We start from the raw sequence: 20,854 nt of genomic DNA, 5'->3' as shown, positions 1-20,854 counted from the left end.
CCCATGGCCCCCTGATTCTACCCCTCTCCTCAGCCTACCAACACCCACGATTCTCCCCTGAACCCACCCACAGTCCCCTGACTCTCCCCCTCCACTGAACCCACCCACAGTCCATCATCCCTGATCGGGTGCTGGGGGCGGGGCAGGGGCGGGGCTATGCCTATCGGGTGCTGGGGGCGGGGCAGGGGCGGGGCTATGCCGATCCGGTGCTGGGGGCGGGGCTAAGCCTATCGGGTGCTGGGGGCGGGGTTCCGGGTCTCGTGGCTCAGCTCTGCCATGGCTGTTGCGCTCCGTGCGCTGCTCCGTCCGGCCCGGGCCCCAGCTCCAGCCCGCCTGCTGCTGCGAGCCCCGATTCGGCTCAGCTCGGCGGGTGAGCGGCCGGGGGCGGGTGTGCAGGTGCTGGCGACAGTGCGGGGGCGGTTGTGGGGACGGGTGGGGTCCCGGGGAATAGTGGGGGGCTGGGGGACAGTGGGGTGATTTAGTTCCCTGCAGGGTGCTCGGCACACTAGCTCTACGCTCTGGAGCCTGCTGCCCCTCCCCGTCTGGCTCATCGGGCGATGGCTCTGCTCTCTGGCTAGCATTGCCAGTTGTGTGCGGGGTGGTGTGGGGAGCCCCTCTGGACCCTGGTGTGCTCTGTCTGTGTGTGCTCCCTCACCTCCCTGGGAGAGGGGCCTGCCCCACAGAACTGGCTCCCTGCACTGCCCCACCCCACTCTGTCAGCCTGAGCGGGCAGCCTGGGGATCCTTGCAGATGGGGTGGGGTGGGGTGGGGGGCAGTGCCATGCTTTGAGATTGTTGTCTGGAAGTTTATGCAGGGGCCTCAGGCCCAGCCAGTTTGGCCAGCTCTGGAGTTATTGCCCGAAAGCAGAGGGCAAAGTTCTCCTGAGTTGAACTCTGCTCTGTCCAATCTATGTATTCCCCCAGAAGCTCCTGTCTCACTCCCTTGCTACTTGCTGCCCACCCCTGGAGGTGCCACCCAGGAGTTCAGGGCTGCGTTGCACTGTGGACAGAAGTAATGCCAGAGCTGTGCCTGCTGCCCTATTTCCCCTCTGAGGTGATGGGGGAGCTGTCAGTCCTGTTGACTTCTGAGGCACTCTTTGCACCCACTGTGCTTTGTGGGCATGGGGCCCTGTGCACCCATGACAGCACCTCACAGCTGTCAGTCCCTCAGTCTGGTTCCAGGGGCTTGCCTGAGGACTGGCATGGGGCCACCTGGTCATACCCTCTTCCCTCGCCTTGTGCAGACAGCTCCCGCGACTGATGTGGATGTGTTAAAGGCCATGCCAGCAGGGCGCAGGGTGACGGGAGCCTGTATGCGAGGCCTCCACATTCACTTCTTCCTCAGCTAATGCAGGGCTCATGGAAGGGACCGGATGTGCTGCCCTGGAAAAGGAAAACCTGTATCTAAGGTCAGGTTTAGAATGGGCAGCAGGGTAAGCCTTCCCTGTGCTGCCCCACAGTGTGCCTCAGGCCTGCTGAGAGGCAAGGTCAGTCTCCAGGCGTGCTGGTAAGGGGACATTGTGATGCTGCTGATGCTAGGAGCTGGGCTGCCACTTGTATGGGAAACTGAATGGCTGTTGGGAGCTACACCCAGGTAGGTTCCTACTGGTCATCATTTTGTACCGGATTCTTTTCTGACACCAGCCTCATAAAATTTACCAGCGGCCTAGGCCCAAATCTCCTCACCCACGATTGCTATGGTGAGGATGATGGAAAAATAAGGGTCTATTTTAATTGCAGACCAAAAGACTGACCTCTCACAGGCTGGGTTCTGCCACGCTGCTCTGGCGTAGTCGCGGGAATGTTAATTTCAATTTTGCAGCACTAACTAGCTCAGTGTGTTCAGAGCCTTTTGCAGATTCCTCCTGCTTGGTACTGTTGGTTCTCTGGGCATTTGTTGAATGCTCTGGAGAATAGTTTGTGTTGCTCTGTGAAGCACAGACAATGTACCCGTCATAGTACAAGGCACACCTGACAACAGCCCCAAATAAAATACAGCGTAAACAAGACAGACACAGACTAGGCTGAACATAACTTAGGTTGTGTCTGCACTATACAGCTTTTAGCGACATGGCCATGTCGTGCTATTAAAAGGCACGCAGTATAGCCGCGGTTTGTTGGCAGGAGAGAGCTCCCGTGCTGACAAAAAAACGTCCACCCCCAACGAGTGGCGTGGCGTTAGCATTGTGGGCAGGAGAGCGCTGCTGCCACTGAGTGCTGTTCACACCCGCAGTTGTTGTCAACAAAACTTTTGTCTTTCGAGGGTGTGTGTGTGTTTTTTTTAACACCTCTGACCAACAAAAGTTTTGTCTTTCACTTGCCAGTGGAGACAACGCCTTTGTGTCATGTGAAATTATTCACTTTTCAGGAGGAGAAGTGAGGCTTCAGGAGAGATTTACACAAAGTGCAGGTACTGGCTTGCCAGATTAAAATAAGGGGAGGGGATGAGAAACGGAACTAAAATAGTAATGGGAGGAAAAGAGAGTGCTTCCAAGTTGGCATTACTGACTAGGGGAGAGGGATGAAGCAAGAGCCTTTGTAATGTGCCTGGTTTGCTTTTCCTCACACGTGTGTGGAAAGTCCTGTGGATTGGTTGTTACAAGGAGGAGGGAGAAGAATTGTTGCTCTTAACCTCTGAGGATAGGACAAGAAGCAATGGCGGTTTAGGCTATACATTACAAAAAACTTCCTAATTGTCAAGGTGGTTAAGCACTGGAATAAATTGCCAAGGGAGGTTGTGGAATCTCCATCATTGAGGATTTTTAAGAGCAGGTTAGACAAACACTGTCAGGGATGGGCTAGATAATACTTAGCCCTACCATGAGTGCAGGGGACTGGACTTGAAGACCTCCCAAGGTCCCTTCCAATTCTATGATTTTATGGATGGGTGTCTGAAGTGTGGGTGCATGTATGATTGGCTCCCATATCTTTTGGACAGGAAATGATTAGCGTGACTTTTTTTTAGGGCAGCATTCTTTCAAATCTGACCAATGAAGCAGGATTCAGGCATTGTGCTCTCTCAGTGGAAGGTTGGTGCTGAGCAGCATATTGGAGTTGATGCTCCTGGCGTATTTGAGGGGAGCTGTAGTCTGAGCTGGGTTGGAAGCTGGATCTGGTTATGCTTTCCTTTAAACTTGATTTCTCCATGTATTCTTCTCCCCTTTTTTGGTTACTCAAGGTAGATGCTAGCCATCATAATGCTTTTGGGCAATAAAACTTATTTAGCGTAACTAAACCTTCTGCGGGGCCTGATGTGTAAACTGGATGTTTGTTCCTTTAAGCATCTGCCTGCAAATGTCCTCACTTAAGGTCCTACTGATCTCACCAGTGGAGGGTTATGATGTCAGTTGTGGAGTAAGCGACCAGAACAATTGCAGCCCCCTGCGCAAAAAAGCACACTTGCAATCATTTCCCCTCCTCTTTGTCATCTGTAAAGTGGCGTGATGATCCTGACCTTCCTTTGAAAAATGCTTTGAGAACTATAAAAGCTGTCTATGAATTACACTTAGCACCGGTTAGGTGCAATACAGAAATATTGAGAGACGTGTATGTAGAATGCTTTAATTCTGTTTACACAGGATGAGATCTGCTGCTCTTTTATGAGACTTTCATACTAATGGTGCATATATAGATCAGTTTATTCGATCAGTCCACTTCCATCCAGTTAATTCAGGAATTTGACTTCAAAGGGCACCAACTTCAAGGTCAACTTGAAAATCAACCTTACTGTTGTGCCATCTGTTGTTAAAGTTGTACATAAGGCTCCTGTCCTCCAATATGATGCAGGACTCCTGAACAGAGCCCCTTGTGCAACACAACATTCCCACAACTGAAAGATTGTTCGGGAAAACATATTTTCCTCTCCTTTCAGTTGTGCATTATGCATTTGACAGCACCTTGCAGAGTCAGTTTCACTGGTCTCCTGGCTAGTCAGAGAGGGGAAGACAGCTAATTGGAAAAAGATCCTTATAAAACTCAGCAGAGGAGCTGGAAAACTCTTAGACACTTTTAAATTGGAATTTAAGAATAAAGTCTGAATTTATGGTACCCCTGCACAGAGCATCAGAAAATGGTTTTTTTGGTGTGTTTTTTATTTTTTTTTGAAATTCCAATCGACAGTGCCCCTTTAATCAGTGCATGCAGCCAGGCTCACTGTTGGATCTGTCATTGGTGGTGCTGCCAAAGGGGTCACAGCTGCTGTTGTGATGTAAAGCAGGATCTGGATAGAAAAATAGGTCCTGTCAAGGCCAGCTACAGTGAGATAGTGCTTGAACCCCATCATTGTCCAGGTTCGCTCAAGCCTGGGGAGACGACTTTCATGAGTTAAAAAACAGAACAATTGAAGGGATTTCTATTCAAGTGCAATGCATTTTATTGGAGGTTCCTGGTTGTGGAGGCTGCACCTTTTAACCCAGAAGTATCTTGGATTATTGCTGCTTTTCTGCAGGCTGCAGGTACTTGGTGGAGGGCTTAGTTATGTCCTCTACCAATGGCATGGGAAGGGGATTGGGTTTACACCATCAGCTTCTGCAGAATTTACAATTTCATTTGTCACTTTTTGCTGGACTAGGATCCAGGACTTCTGGGTTCAGTGCCATGTTCTGCCATTGATTTTTGGTGTGATCTTAGGCTAGTCTTTACCCAGCAAGGCCCTATAAAATGGGATAATGGTACAACCCGCCTTTGCAAAGTGCCTCTGTCCTCTGCTGACAATTGCTAAATAAGAGCTAAGTGTGAATGATTTTAAAGTAGCTTGCTGGCCTCAGTGATTTTGAACAAAACTTTCCAAACGGGATACCAGATTCAGCCCTATCTCCCTGAGACTGCAGACTCCCCAGTGCCTCTGCTGCTGCTGCCCAGAAGTTCCGGAGCAGCAATATAGTGAAATTATCTAGGCTCTGGTTGGTTTGAACCAGCCCCAGCTGTGAAATAGACAAGACTGTGTCCATGTCACTGCTCCCTGGGGAAGTTCTAAACCAAGACTGGCACTAGATAATCCGTGGGGAGGGGGCCAACGCTGAAGGCTGGGAGAAGGGACAGAATAATAGAGATCATCTCTCCCAACTCTCCCCACAACACAGGGCTAAGAGGCTCTAGGAGAGGGTACATAAGGGAGAGAGTCCTGCAGCAGTCGAGTGGAAAGACACAGAATGCTTCTCCGTTCTAGCAGGTAGGGAGGGCTTTAAAGAGCTGTCAGCCAGAGGCTGAAATGAAATGTGGAGCCACCTAAGGTACAAGGTGTTGTCACATGCTACCGGTGTGGTGCTCTGCTCTGTTCAATGTTGATATCACTTGGCTGCGTGCGTGTGTTCCCTCTGTGTGCTGTCCCGACTCTTCAAAAATAGCTGACACAGCAGACCCGAAGAAAACCCCCAATGACCACAGACTCTAGTAAGGTACGAAGGCACGTCGGCCAGATTTATTGTCAAAGAGAAACACAGTCTCCAGCTCCGTGGAAAACAAAGTCCAAGATGCTGCTAAGGTGCAACTATCCAATACTTATGTGCTCCCTGGCAATGGACTCAGCTCAGTCAGTGGCGGGACTTTCCATTGCCCCCTAGGCTGGACAAAGACACCACCCCAGGGATGCATTCTTATACACAGGTACAAACAAGTTACACATCACTCCTGACATATTGAGGTGCAACCCCTCTATGTAGCAAGGTACAACCCCTCTACGTAGTAAGGTGCCGCCTCTCACCTTGTACATATTGGTTCAAACAAAACAACTCTATCTGTCATATTACCCTTTTGGCCCTGTCATTGGGATGGGTCAGCCTGTGCCTTGTTATCTGTGTGGAGTGTACAAGTATGCAAATATTCTGATATCTGGTGTCCAGTACCTTTTTAGGTATGTCTCTTTTTGCAGCATCAGCCTCTTCCTTGCCAGCTTCTGTGAGCAGGGCCTGCCTCTGGCTCACAGCTTAACTTTGCTTTATGTTAGCAAAGTCCTGACCATTACTTTAGTTCAGGCCTTAGGCCTCATACCAGGCCTTGATACCAAGGTTTATATTCAGGGCCTCCTCTTACTACACAAGGTAGGAGTTCCAGCAGTCTGGGTATGGGATAGTTGAGCTGCATACCAGGCATTGCCCTGGAGAGGAGGCCCCTACAGCCTGCCCAGCTCCCACAGCCACTGGTCAGGCTGTGCAGTCCCCAGCTAGCAGGGGCAACCCCTGTGCATTGTAAAAATGCCAGGGAAAGCAGCAGGCGGGTGTTGACTTTGTGCTCATAACCATAGGAAACCAGCCCTGTCCTGAGTTGCTCTCAGTGCAGGACATTAGCCAGCAGAGCAAACTTGTGAAGCCCAGAGTCAGCAAGCAACAGAACTGCTCCACACTGGTGCAGGAGCGTGGTCACGGGGGCCCTGGAAGAAGTGCATTGTGGGATGGCTTGGGCAGAGGAGGGGCGGGTGCTTGCCTTTGCAGGATAGGAGGGAGATCCCAGCCTGCCAGAAAGCAGGTCCATCCCATGCAGTCCTGCCCACTGCTGTAATGATGTGCCGGTGTCCCTTCCCCCGGCAGGCACTCAGTTCCAGTATCTCATGGTGGAGAAGAAAGGGGCGAAGCAGAATGTAGGAGTGATCCAGCTGAACCGCCCCAAGGCCTTGAATGCCCTCTGCGATGGCCTGATGAATGAGATGAACCAGGCCCTGGACTTCTTCGAGAAGGACCCAGATGTGGGAGCCATCGTCATCACTGGCAGCGAGAAAGCCTTCGCAGGTAGGCAGAGAGGGCACCCAAGGGCTCTCTGGGGAGGCTTGGTCAGCACATCCCATAGCAACATGGGTGGGCTGGAAGCTGCTTTGCCTTAGCCACCCACTTGCCATTGGTAGGTGGGGGCTCACGATCTGCAAAGGCCTCGGGGTGACTGCTGCTGCTTTTAAATGCTTTGTCTCCCAGTGAAGAGGATGTGAGAACTATGGGAAAACTCTGAGCCCAACTGGGAGCTGCCCTCTAGATGCCCTCCCTTGTGGATGGCAGTGCTAGGGAGCTCTTCTGTTCCTAGTGGGAGCACTTGCAGAGGAAAATGAGACTGGAGTTTGGGAAGGGGAATTGGTGACTTCTGTCATAGGTCTGGTTTCAGATGGAGGAGCCTCATTCCCGCTCCTCTTGGAAAGGGGAGAACCCAGCTGTGTGTGAGAGATGCAGGGCATGAAGCCACTGATAGTTCTGGGGATCCCAAGTGGTTGACTGCTCCCCCCAGAACGTTCAGAGACTTGTGAGCATTAGAGATGGGAAAGGCCCCTCTTGTACCAAGGGCTAGTGAAGGATGCTTCCCAGGGCTGGCCTGCAATACAGAGCTAGATGGGCTTAACTGCGTTGCTCAGGGCTGTGAAAAACGTCATCCCCTATGCAATGTAATGAAGCTGACCTTCATCCCAGTGTAGACGCTGCCAGGTCAATGGGAGAATTCTTTAGTCAACCCAGCTGCTGCTTCGCAGAGGTGGATTTACTACAGCGATGAAAGAACCCCTTCTGTCACTGCAGGAAGTGTCTACACCTGAGCGTTGCGGCGGCACAGTCACAGTGTTTCTAGTGTAGACGTACCCTTAGTGTTTGTCCAGTTGGATTTTAAATGTCCAAACACTAGAGCTTCCAGTCCTTCTCCTGGGTAAAAAAACAATTCACACCTGAATCATGGCTAGGGTCTGGCTTTGCCACTGAGAACCCAGTGTGAAGCCCCAAGGATAGGGGATTATTTTTAAGGCCAGATACTATAACCATGACTTTCAAGCATGCAATGTGACAAGTGCTCTTGTTAAAGAAAAGCTCAACTTAAGCATCACACCTTTGTCTGAGCATATGTTATCTACTGCTCTTCCTACAAGTAACCCTTAAGATCACTGTATGGGAGAAAAAATAGAGAAAATATTTTTCTCTTTTTCAGTGAGGGAGCTCTGAGTGTAGAGTCAGTTTTCTGGGTTCCCCAGTACAGTCTAAGGGTATGTCTACACTACGAAATTAGGTCGATTTTATAGAAGTCCATTTTTAGAAACCGATTTTATACAGTCGGCTGCATACGTCCACACTAAGCACATTAAGTCAGCAGAATGCATCCTCACTACCGTGGCTAGCACTGACTTACAGAGCAGTGCACTGTGGGTAGCTATCCCACAGTTCCCGCAGTCTCCGCTGCCTGTTGGACTTCTGGGTTAAGCTCCCAATGCCTGATGGGGCAAAAACATTGTTTTGGGTGGTTTTGGGTACATGTCGTCAGGCCTCCCTCCCTCCCTCTGTAAAAGCAACGACAGACAATCGTTTCACGCCTTTTTTCCTGGATTGCCTATGCAGACGCCATACCAGGGCAAGCTTGGAGCCCACTCAGCTCGCTGTCACCGTACGTCTCCTGGGTGCTGCTGGCAGACGCAGTACTGCATTGCTACACAGCAGCAGCTCCTTGCCTTTGCGGCAGATGGTGCAGTAGGACTGATAGCCATCATACATCTCCTTGGTGCTCCTGGCAGACCTTGGTGAGGTCAATCAGGGGCACTTGGACAGACACGGCTATCTTCGTCTTAGAGCATCGAATGGGAGCCAGAGACTCCAGGTCATTCTCTTCTTTAAGTTTTGTCTCATGGAGATTGAGTCCTGCCTGGAATATCATGCGAGCTGGAGGCTTCTGCCTCAGGCTGCTCTCCCACCCGGCAGCACCGCAGGGTCACACCTACCCCAGCCTATCCCTTGCTCCCATGGCTCATGAAGCCTGCACAGTAGTAAGGAGCAGTTCAACTATAGGCTGAGCAAGTGCAGAATGATGGTAGAACTTGCCTTTGGACGTTTAAAAGCTTGCTGGTGCTGTTTGCTGACTAGGTCAGACCTCAGAGTAACCAACATTCCCATTGTTATTGCTGCTTGCTGTGTGCTCCATAATATCTGTGAGAGTAGAGGGGAGATGTTTATGGTGGGATGGAAGGTTGAGGCAAATCGCCTAGTGTCCAATTTTAAGCAACCAGACACCAGGGCAATTAGAAGATCACAGCAAGGCACATGCATCAGAGAGGCTTTGAAAACCAGTTTCATGACTGGCCAGGCTTCGGTGTGACAGTTGTGTGTGTTTCTGCTTGATGCAAACCTGCCCCCTTTGTTGATTTTAATTCCCTGTAAGCCAGCCACCCTTCCCCCATTGAAATAAAGTAACTGTTGTTTTGAAACCATTCATTCTTTCTTAATTAAAAAAAATGAGATAACGGACAAGGTAGCCCAGGTGGGGTGGGGGAGGAGGGAAGGACAAGGCCACATTGCTTTTGTAGCCACACTAAAAATCAAACTGTTTGAATGACAGCCTTCTGTTGCTTGGGCCATCCTCTGGAGTGGAGTGGCTGGGTGCCCGGAGCCTCCCCCCGCGCGTTCTTGGGCATCCGGGTGAGGAGGCTATGAAACATGGGGAAGAGAGGAGGCAGTTATACGATGAGTGCAGTGGGGGTCTGTGCTCTTGTTGGCTTTCCTACAGCTCCAACAGGTGCTTCATCATGTCAGTTTGCTCCCCCATTAGCCTCAGCATCGCATCCTTCCTCCACTCTTCGCGCTCACTTAATTCTTTCCTGGCCTGTGCCACTGAATGTCTCCATGTGTTAAGCTGTGCCCAGGGTCGATGCAAGGATGTTTTGCGCCCTAGGCGAAACTTCCACCTTGCGCCCTCCCACCCCCACCCTGAGGCACCCCCCCCTTGTGGCAGCTCCCCACCCTCTGCCCTGAGGCACCCCCCTGCCGTAGCTCACTCCTGCTCCATGCACGAGCACGCCGTCGCTGCTTCACTTCTGCCACCTCCCAGGCTTGCAACGCCTACGCTTATTGGCGCCGCAAGCCTGGGAGGCAGGAGAACTGAAGCAGCCACAGCGTGCTTGGGAAGGAGGCGGGCAGGGGTGAGCTGGGGCGGGTGTTCCCCTGCATGTTCCTCCCTGCCACTTGCTGCAAGCGGCCCTCCTTGTGCTCCCCTGCCCCAGCTCCTGGCAGCGACGAGGGTGGCTGAAGATCCAGCTGCCATGGTTGCTGCCGAAGAAAATGGCGCCTCCCAAATGGCGGTTGCCTAAATGGTTGCACCGGCCCTGGCTATGCCCTATCAATGTGGGAGGACTGCATGAGCTCGGAAAACATGTCACCGCGAGTGCGTTTTTTTTTTCACTTTCTATTCTGTGATAACCTCAGAGATGGAGATGATAGGGGGGAGCGTGGTAACATTCTATGCTCTACAATTCTGGGGGGACTGCATGGTCACCTGTGCTGCTGAGTTTGCCACGCTGACCAAACAGGGAATGAAATTCAAACGTTCCCAGAGGTTTTCTTGTGTACCTGGCTAGTGCATTGAAGTTCAAAATGCTGTCCAGAGCGGTCACACGGGGGAGGACTCTGGGATAGCTCCTGGAGGCCAATACCATTGGTTTGTATACACGCTGCCCCAAATTCGACCCAGCAAGGTCGATTTTAGTGCTACCCCACTCACCGGGGAGGAGTACAGAAATCGATTTTAAGAGCCCTTTAAGTCGACGGAACAAGGTTGGTTGTGTGGATGCATTCATTTTAAAATTGACCTAACATGACTAAATTCGACCTAACCCTGTAGTGTAGACCAGAGCTAAGAATCCTTTCCCCCATCTATCAGTTTTTCACATAGTAACAGGAGGAAAGAAAACTTTTACAAAATAGGATGATTTCTGTGATTTTTTTTTTTCTCCAAATCACAAATCTTATCAGGGCAACTTGGAGGCAGGGGTTGGACCTGAAACTATTTCAAGAGGCCCCGTAAGCTTTAAGCAAACCAATCTAGTGCTGACCACTTACTGATCAAGGGATGTTAGCGAGACAAAGTGGGAGAGGAGGTAATATCGTGTATTGGACCAGCCTCTGTTGGTGGGAGAGAGAAGCTTTCGAGCTTACACAGAGCTGTTTCTCTGTTCTACTGAATAACATCTAATATCCTGGGACCAACAGGGCTGCAACAACACATGGCCCAAGGATGGTCGTTTCCCAGTTCATCTTGTCTACACAATATTCTCTCTTTCAGCTGGAGCAGATATAAAGGAGATGCAGAACAGAACCTTCCAGGAATGTTACGGGGGCAGTTTCCTTGCACATTGGAACAGAGTCTCTCTGGTCCGGAAGCCGGTCATAGCAGCTGTGAATGGATATGCTGTGAGTTTGGGTTTTCCGTTCCTTAATCTACCCTCACAGCCTAGAATGTTTCTTGGTAAATATTGTACCATGGTTAACTTCTGTGTCATTGTCTCAGCCAGCTCCAGGCAGACCCAAATGCCAGTCTTAACTGGGAATTGTGGTAGCCTTAATATACTTTTTATGCAGAGGGCTAATGGAAAATGTTTGAGTCAAAGCAGCAGGATAAACAGCATCCAAACACTCGCTCCTTCCCTGCAGCTCTGGCTGTGGAGTTTTTTGCTCCTGCTTTGCCCAGGAAGCAGCTCTGCCTTCCTCCCTTGACCCCTGGGGGAATGTCCTATCCCTTGCCCTTAGTCTCTCCTGGAAGAGAGGAGTGGGCCTTGGAATGGTTCGTACTAAGCTGTTTCTCTTTGGGCTCCTTGAGTGAGTTCTATAGCTCTGTGCTGGTTAGGGCATCAGATGGGAACTTGGAATAAGGGGGTTCAGGCCCTGGATCAGCCATATGCTCCTTGGGTGACTGTGGGCAAGTGACTTTAGTTCCCCCTCCCCTGCTGTGGATGAGTACAGCACAGACTGCGAGGCCTCTGATCCCATGGGGCCTAGCTTGACTGCAAGAAACCCTCATGTGCCGGGTGTCACTGTGCCGGTTCTAACCCATGCTCCTCTCTCCCCCGAAGCTGGGCGGTGGCTGTGAGCTGGCCATGATGTGCGATATCATCTATGCTGGTGAGAAGGCGCAGTTTGGGCAACCCGAAATCTTGCTGGGAACCATTCCAGGTAACCCATGTTGAGTACACTCCTGCCTGTGAGCATCTAGGGTGGCCAAGCCCCTTCCCAGCCTTTGCACTGGCTAGTGGCATTAGGGAAATGAACGCTTTTAAAAAGACACGTTGAAAGTTACTGTGAGAGTCCCAGTGACATGTGGTAGATGGAGCATGGAAACTGTCGCATTCTGGTAACTCAGATAAAGACATGAGTGTGATCAGTTCAGACCAAGGCATCTCTTATGGGCTTGGTTAGTTCAGAATCCCTAATTACCAGGCTTTTGAATGCTGACAGCCCTCTTGTGGTGTGCAGAGACAAGTATCACTGTCTGACAACTTCCTACTTCACAGTAAAAGCCCGCTCTGATCTCTGACATGCGTCTTCCTCCCTTTTTTAAAATGACCACACCAATCTCTGGTCCCATTCCTCCTTCACTGTTCCTGCTGCCTTTTAATGCTCTGGGCTTGGCTGGTATCGGTTTTTTCATGTATGTATCTAACACAGGGGTCGACAACCTATGGCACGCATGCCAAAGATGGCAAGCGGGGGCAGGCGTCAGAAGCTTGGTCCTGATGGCTCCCCTGCCTCTTCCTGCAGTGTGCTGGGTTCCTGCCCCTCCTCCTCCTCTTCCTCTCTGTCCCTCCCTCCTTGCTGGCTGATCAGCTGATAGCCCTTACGAGGGAGGGGGTCGGAGAGGAGTGGAGTCAGCGTATTCGGAGGCAGAGAAGAAAAAGGACAGGCCTTGGGGAAGTGAGGGTGGTGGTGGAATCAGGGCATATCCCCTCCAGCCCCCTGCTGTGAGCACCCCCAGCCCTCTGCCCTGACCCCCACCACACATACACACCCAGCCCTGAGCCCTGCAGCCCCACATACCCCCCAGGCCCCTGCCCTGAGCCCTGCAGCCCCACTCCCCCAGGCCCCTGCCCTGAGCCCTGTGTCCCCCTTTCACACACCCAGCCCTCTGCTGAACTCCTTCACCCCTCCCCCAGACCCCAGCCCTGACTCTGGCACCCCCACACATACTCAGGCCCCCCACACCGCATACCCTGACACCTGCACCTCCCTCACATGGCCCCAGCCCTCTGCCCTGACTCTTGCACCCCCCACACATACCCAGCCCACCCACACCCCATGCACCCCCCACTCTGAGCACCAAATGGGAGCTCCTGCACCCCACCATGCACATTCTCAACTGCACCCCTCGCACCAAATGGGAGTTGCCCAGGTAAACGCTCCACACCCAAATCTCTTGCCCCCAACCCCTTCCCTCATTCTAGATCCTGGCCAGACTCTACACCCCAACCCCCAGCCTGCTCTTTCACCCCCAGCCCTCTGCTCAGTGCACTCCCACCCTCAGCTCAGTGCAGAGAGAGAGAATGAGTCAGAACCAGGGAGAAGACAGGTACCCACTGTATGTGGGCAGGGCTGGGACCCCAGGTCGGTAGCGGGTTGAGCAGCTCTGGCAGCCGGGCAGGAGCTGGCGGATGGAACCCCTGAGCGGCAGTGGGCTGAGATGCTCATTCCACTGCCAGTCTGGTGTCCCGGTCGCCAGCCCTGCACAACTCGCTGCTGGTCTGGGGTTCTGGCCCCTGGCCCTTTACCAGCCGGGGTCCCGGCCGCAGGCTCCGCTCAGCCCACTGCTGGCCTAGGTGAACAGCCGACAGCAGCGTAAGATCAACATTTTAATTTAATTTTAAATGAAGCTTCTTAAACATTTTGAAAACCTTGTTTATTTTACAATACAACACTAGTTTAGTTATATAATATATAGACTTGTAGAGAGACCTTCTAAAAAACATTAAACTGTATTACCGGCACGTGAAACCTTAAATTAAAGTGAATAAATGAAAAGTCGGCACAGCACTTCTGAAAGGTTGCCAACCCCAATCTAACACCAGGAATCTGTAGGTCTTGCACCTGCTAGATATGATGTCAGGTTACTTTCTTGCCCATTAGACACTTCCTCATCTCCTCCAAGATCAGGTGGTGCTATTGTTGGGTCATCTGGAGCCTTGCGTTCAGTAATTAGCCTGATTTACCCTCTGGTTTTTGACTGGTAGCTATTGATAGACCTGCATGCCTGTGTCCGAACACAGGGCAGCTGTCAATCACGTGCTCACTTTAAAGACCCATAAAAGGAAAAGGATTCCTGAGCTTGCCCCGATCTCAGATCCCAGATGCTCAAGAAATGTACTTGTAGCAGGGTCCCTTTGCCTACGTCTGTGCAGAGAATAGTTCAAGTGGTTACATACAGAGAGAATGGCAGGCAAGTGTGCCCCATAATTCCACGGGGCAGGGGTACGGGGTATGGTGAAACCTTTAAGCCCCAGGACAAAGCTAGAGCCCTGTGATAAAATAACAGCAGCAGGTAGAAACGCACTCATCTCTTACTGTGTGTCACATAAGGATCCAACAGCTTGTCTCCCTGCCCACCCCTTCCTCTTCTCCTTGCTGTGCTGCCGCCCCGTGTGCACAGACCTGACCCGTTGCACGTGTGTGATCAAGGTGTGTTTATTTAGGAAATTCCTCCTGACTGAGCCTTGCAAGCTAATTGCGGCCTTCCTAATTAACCACAGGAGCTGGTGGGACTCAGAGACTCACGAGAACAGTGGGCAAGTCCCTGGCAATGGAAATGGTCCTAACCGGAGATAGGATCTCTGCTCAGGAAGCCAAAGAAGCAGGTATGGGCACAAGCGTGTACACCTTCCCACCAGGCCCTTCCTGCGGCACTGGATGGGGAGGGAGGGGAGATTTCCTGTACCCGTGCTCTGGGTGAGAGGACAATCTGTGAGTGCTGCTCAGGCATCATTTCTGGTCTGGATGAGGGTGGGTCTTGGCACTTGCCAGCTGACTAAAACTGTCACTTCATGCCCTTCTCCGGAACGCATGGCTCCTGGGGAGGGCTCCCCATCTGAGGATCCATGGACGACTGAGACCCTCCTGGCTCGGTGCCTTGAGCATGTGTCAATTAACTAAACAAGTCAGGGGAGAGAGTGCATCCTCTGCTGCCACGCACAACTGGGCCTCACAGCCCTGCGGAGTGCAAATCCATCACTGTTCCTTAAAGCCAGCTATTCCCTGCTCCATATGTGGCCCAGCCATCCCTGTAGCGTGGAGCAGGAGGTGGCTTCCCCAGGCTGCAGACTGGCCAGGACGCAAAGGTGTCCTCTAGGAACATACCTGGCTGGAGGCTGCTAGGGGCACATGGCTCTTCTCTCTTATGACTGATTCTTCCACGCTGATCCCATCTCTGTCAAACATTTGCCCAGCCCTCTCCCTGGCGCTCCTAGTGCAGAGGGTCCACTGCCTGGCGTTGTGTCTCTTTGCCGTGTCCTGGGATAAACCATTCAGAGAGAAGGGGACATTACTGGGAAGGATTTTCTCCCCCAGGCATTCTCCCTTCACTGTTACTCCCCAGTTCCTGTGGGGAAGCTGATAGTGATAAATCAGTTCAAGAGCTCTTCAGCCCAACCCAGCAGGCGAGGGGTCCAGCAGGAAGCCAGCTCTTTGCACACCATGGCCCTATGCAGGGTGGCCAGATCCCCATCGGGAAGGGATGCACTCAGCAGCTGATGATGTTGGGTGGAGGGAACCGCATTGCTTTCGACTGGAACATGGCACTGCGTAGACAGCAGCCCTCTGACCATAGCTAGAATAGAATAGAAAGGGTAACAACCCTCCCCCATTCCATCTCCCGGGTGGAGTTTGGCCTTTGTCCCTGTAGCTGGACACACGCTTATTGACAGCTCCGGATCCGGCGATTTCAATTGTACCTCCTGGCAGTGAGTCAAGGGGGGATAGGGTGCGAGGTGCCTGCTGCTGTTCAGTCTAAAGCACAGCGGGAGCTCGGCATGGGGTGGCCTTTGGATGGTGGTCTCCCATGTCCTCCGCATGCTTCACTCGGGCATTTCTCTGCTGCAAGGGGAAGCTCCAAAATGCGGTGACAGTGGGAGCTTTCTGTGGGCGCTGCAATGGCATCCCATGGCTCCATGCCAGTGTGTCCCTCAGCTGTGCTCAGTTTAGAAGGATGAGGGGTTTGCTAATGGGAAACACAGCCTGGGTTCAGAGTCCAGCCGGACCCTTTCTGGCTCAGGCCCCATCAGCAATAAAGATCCCACAGCTGGAGCTGACTTGGGGCCAAGACTCCAGCTGCCTTTTGCACAGCCCTGCAAATCCCACACACCTGAGGGCGAGAGGGCTGCATGGCCAGGCCGAAGCTGCTGGGTTTGAATGCTGCTTCCTGCTCTGCTTCCAGCCCCTCCACACTGTGGTGCTGGGCACTAGGAACTGTCCAGCTCAAGTGGTGGCAGCCATGGCTCTGAATACACGTGGGTGTGTGGGGATGGAAGGGGATGCTCATGCCCAGTCGCCTCTTAGGCCATGCCCATGCTTTACTCCAGTGAGGCTTTGCACTGTGTTCAGAGCCTGCTAACTGACCCGAGGTTCATGCGCTGGATCTCCTGGACCCTGGGCAAGACTGTCCGACAGGCACCATTGTTCTGCTCTGTGGCTGGTCAGAGGCTGGGAGTTGTGAACGTGTTCTCAAATGTTGGTGTCTGGTGAGGACACAGGAATGTTGAGTGCCAAGTGCTGATGGTCCAGTAACTTGCCTTCTCTCTAGGCCTGGTCAGCAAAATCTACCCCACGGAGAAGCTGCTGGAAGAAGCCATCAGCTGTGGGGAGAAGATTGCAGGGAATTCTAAACTCGTAACAGCAATGGCCAAGGAAGCTGTCAATGCAGGTACAGGCAGTGCTGAGTGATGGCTGAACATGGGGGTGGGTGCACTGGGCTGACATGGCTCCACCAGGCCTCAGTGGGAGGCTGAGGTGCTCTGGGTCCATAGCCGTAGAGGGCAGCCTTTGCTGAGGAATGGTTTCCCACAATAGGCACTTGCATGAAAAAAATAGTACAATAACTCCTCACTTAACGCTGTAAGTATGTTCCTGAAAAATGCTACTTTAAGCGAAATGATGTTAAGTGAATCCCATAAAAATTAATGTAAATGAGGGGAGTTAGGTTCCAGGGAATTTTTTATCGCCAGACACACACATACACATATACATACATACATACACACACACACACACACACACACACACACACACACACACAGTATAAGTTTTAAACAAACAGTTTAATACTGTACACAGCAATGATGATTGTGAAGCTTGGTTGAGGTGGTGAAGTCAGAGGGTGGGATATTTCCCAGGGAATGCCTTACTGCTAAATGATGAACTAGCACTCAGCTGAGCCCTCAAAGGTTAACACGGCATGAATGGAGGGAGGGGAAACAGCATTGCAGAAAGAGATAGAGACACACACAGGGTGTGTGAGACAGAGAGAGATGCGCATTGCCCCTTTAAGTACGGTGACGCCACTCTAAGTACATTGTCTTTTTAAATAGATCAGCAAGTTGAGACAGCAGCTGCTGCCAGCAAGCTCCCTCCCTCTTGAACCCTGTCGTGTCCCCCACTGCACTATGGAGATGGGGTAACCAAGGGGCGGGGGCAGGGGGATACCCTGACATTAGCCCCTCTCTTCCCCCACCTCACAGCAAGCAGGAGGCTCCCAGGAGCAGCTCCAAGGCAGAGGGCAGGAGCAGCACACGGCAGTGGGGGAGGGGGACAGCTGATAGCCTGCTGGGCAGCTGCCTCACAGGGAACTTGGGTGTGGGGAGCTGATAAGGAGGCTGCTGGTCCACTCTAGTTCCAAGCCCCCACCAGCTAGCTCCAATGGACTGCTCTTTCTGCAAGCAGTGGACAAAGCAGGCGGCTGCCAAACAATGTTATAATGGGAGCATTGCACAACTTTAAATGAGCATGTTCCCTAATTGATCAGCAATGTAACAGCGTTAACCAGGATGACATTAAGTGAGGAGTTACTGTATCATGGTTTTAAGGGCACCTGCACCTTTAACCCCCCTCCATGGCCCATTCCAGGAATGCCCCTCAAGTCCGAGGTGTCTAGCTGTCACCTGTCCCTCGTCTCTCCTGTTCCTTGCCTGTGGCGCATGGCAGTCTAGCCTCCTATGGACTGTAATACTTTGTTCTCATTTTGGTTGCTGGGTTAGTTTGCGGGGGCTGGTTGGGTTTGGTGGCCTGTGATAGACAGGAGGCCAGACTAGGTGATCTGGGGGGCCCTTCTAACCTTCAGCTTTGTGACCCCTGCTCTGCAGGCTCATGTCTGGCCAATCGCAGTGTAATGGTCGTGAAGATAAGTCTGGGTTCATCAGATCTGCCGGTTGTGCCTAAAATCTTGCAAATGTGGCACGAGTGTAGCTGCTGCAGTGACGTGCGTGTGGGCAGCCTGGCATGCTAGCCCAGATGGGGTGACGGTCTGGGTTAATGGGAACTATGGGCAGGCCGACGTTTACCCCTTCACTGCCAATGCTTTTCGTGCAAACATCCAGCTGGCATGCTCATCCTGCCATCCCAGCTGGCCTGCACACCTGCCAAAACCCCAGCCTGCCCCCGGAGATCTCAGACAGCGCAGTCCTGGGTTCATACAAACAGATGGGGATGGTGGGGAATCAAATGTGCTGTAGCTTCACGTGAGCAAGGGGTTCTTTGAAACCTCCCCGGTTTAATGTCAGTCGGCTTCGGGTGCAGACTGGGGAGACCCCCTGCCCTGCCACCCAGGAGCTGGTAAAGAAACTTGGATGGAGGGGAGCAGAGGTCTGAAACGTGCATGATTCTGGCCTTCCCTCGGAGAGGCTGCAGTGGGGCAGTACAAACCTTTTAGGTGTCCTTGGGGGACTCTCCTCTCAGGGAACAGGCTAGATGTGATTGTTAAACACCCAGCCATCCTCTCCACTTTCACCCGCGTCTGCCACTGGCTCCTCTTTTTCAGCCTTCGAGATGACGCTGACTGAGGGAAATAAAATGGAGAAGAGGCTCTTCTATGCCACCTTTGCTACGGTGAGTATAGGTGCTGCCCCATGGGCTGCTTGTCTGGAGAGTTACTGTTGTACGGACCGTGCCCCTGAGCCTCTCTCTCTCTTTCAGGATGACCGGAAGGAGGGGATGGCAGCCTTTGTGGAGAAGAGAAAGGCAAACTTCACAGACCACTGAATGCCAGCGTGCCTTGTCCTCTCAGACCTGCTGAGACGGAGCCTCTGCCTTAGTGGGACTGACAAATAACCATCGCAGCAGGTTGCGCCCGGCAGTAACCAGTACGGGTTCCGAATCCTGTGCCACTGCCCTGGGAGGAAAGACCCTTTGATTCACAAACGCTACATTACACGCGGTGTTGGGGAAGGACCTGCCGTAAGCTAGCCTAGCAGTTTTGGCCCTTCCACATAATCAAGTGATGAGGCTTAGGGAACACGTCTGATCTGAATCTCAGATGACCTGACGCTTTTGTTCACGATAAGAAAATCAGAAATGGAGATTGTCGTGTGATCTTTATTAAAGGGCTCCCCTGGCTGTGTTGGTGGCACTGACCTTGCCACGGGAGGGCTGGTTCGGACTGCATGTGACAAACGCTTTGGTGCGCTGGCTCCAAGAGCTGGAGACAAAGGAGGGCTCTGGGTTTTGGGTTGGTCACTAAGCAAAACCCCACTGCCCTGGCTAGGCTGCTGTCCTCTCCCCAGGGCGGGGACTCGGGGCTCCAGCCTCAGAAGTGCTCTTGGTAAGATGAGTGTAATAGGAAACCTCTAACTCAAGATACATTCTCCATCCTCAGCCTCCTTCCTGCTCTGACTTGGCCCAACTGAGCAGGAAACTGGCTCCCTCCTCTCCCCTGGCTGGGCTGTGGGTCTCTGGCAGGGGGCTCTGGAGCCAGATCAGCCCCTCTGCCTGTGAGCTTCTTGTTTCCGTGCTCTCCTATGGGCTGGGGGGCAGCAGTCCCTGTGCTGAAGTGGGTCTGATTCCTAGTGCTGAGTGATCACGAGCTGATGCCTGGCTTCCAGCTGCTGGCCGCTGGCTCACAGATGGGATGGAAGAGCCGGTGGCCTGGCTCACAGACACACACTAAGGCGTTCTTACACAGGACGTAGGAGTGGGCAGGTCGGATCAGAGCAGGGGACCATCTCATCCCAGGGCCTGTCACCAACAGGAGAAGGTGTCAAGCAAAGAGACCGGCTAGTGGGAATAACCCTAAGGGTGTGGCTTCCTGACCCATCTGTTACTGGTTGGCTTGTGTCCTGGAGCACAGGCCTAATCACCAGGATGGTTGCACCGAATGTGCTAACAATATGTCTACACAGCAGCGGGGGTGTGTGAGCCACTCACCCCACCCACTGCCTGTGCCGCCACGGCCACACTGCTGTTTGTAGTGCGCTAGCTGGAGGAGAGCTAGCACATCTGCCTGCCTGTGCTGGCATCGATGCCTCCCCTCTGTGTGCAGGCATAACCTTAGTGGCAGTGTGGGAGGCTCCACCCCTGCTCAGATCATGAGTTCAGCCAATGGAGGGTAAATGGAGAGGGGAAACCACCTGGCCATTGAGTATCTCCATTTATCTGCCAGTGACCTAAACTCATTACTGGGGGATAATTGAGCTAGTTATGAGCTAAGGGGTGACGAGGAGGGGCAGAGTTAAGGATATTTGAGTGAGCGTAATGTAGAATTCCTTGGCTCTTTGAGTTTCTAAAGCTCCAGTGCTATGTTGTCACCTAGCCCTTTCAGTTACTCTCTCTGCCTGAACAGTTTAACCAAGTTTTTTCCCGGTGGGCATTTCGTTTGTTTTGTTATACAGTGGAGGACAAATCGTGGTACCGTTGCTGCAGGGAAGTATTGATCCTCTCCCAGGTGGGTACATCACAGCTTATTGGTGTACCTCTGTCTCCAGCTCACTCTAACTGCCCCATCAGCTGCCTTATGGGTGTTCAGCGCACCCCTTTGACAGTGGTCTGTTAGGAGTCTGTCACCCCAGCAAGCTCTACTAGGGACTCCACCACATCCCTGGGGATTGTGGGGTGACGAGACGCCATCCATATCCTGACCCAACAAGTGCAATGCCTTCTAAGCCCCACCAG

General features: G+C 52.4%; 1 protein-coding gene across 1 annotated transcript; it reads left to right on the top strand.

The window, feature by feature from the left end:
• The first annotated feature begins 238 nt into the window (after positions 1-238).
• On the top strand, positions 239-19,266 carry ECHS1 (enoyl-CoA hydratase, short chain 1). Its single transcript, XM_030570094.1, has 8 exons — positions 239-370; positions 6,524-6,721; positions 11,004-11,131; positions 11,791-11,890; positions 14,455-14,559; positions 16,500-16,619; positions 18,729-18,796; positions 18,884-19,266. The coding sequence occupies exons 1-8, from the start codon at positions 277-279 to the stop codon at positions 18,947-18,949; spliced, it is 879 nt and encodes a 292-aa protein (XP_030425954.1). The 5' UTR covers positions 239-276; the 3' UTR covers positions 18,950-19,266.
• The last annotated feature ends 1,588 nt before the right edge of the window (positions 19,267-20,854 follow it).

The sequence above is a fragment of the Gopherus evgoodei genome, chromosome 7 (assembly GCF_007399415.2).
Source record: "Gopherus evgoodei ecotype Sinaloan lineage chromosome 7, rGopEvg1_v1.p, whole genome shotgun sequence".
NCBI classification, from domain to species: Eukaryota; Metazoa; Chordata; order Testudines; family Testudinidae; genus Gopherus; species Gopherus evgoodei.
This window is presented reverse-complemented; position numbering and strand designations above follow the sequence as displayed.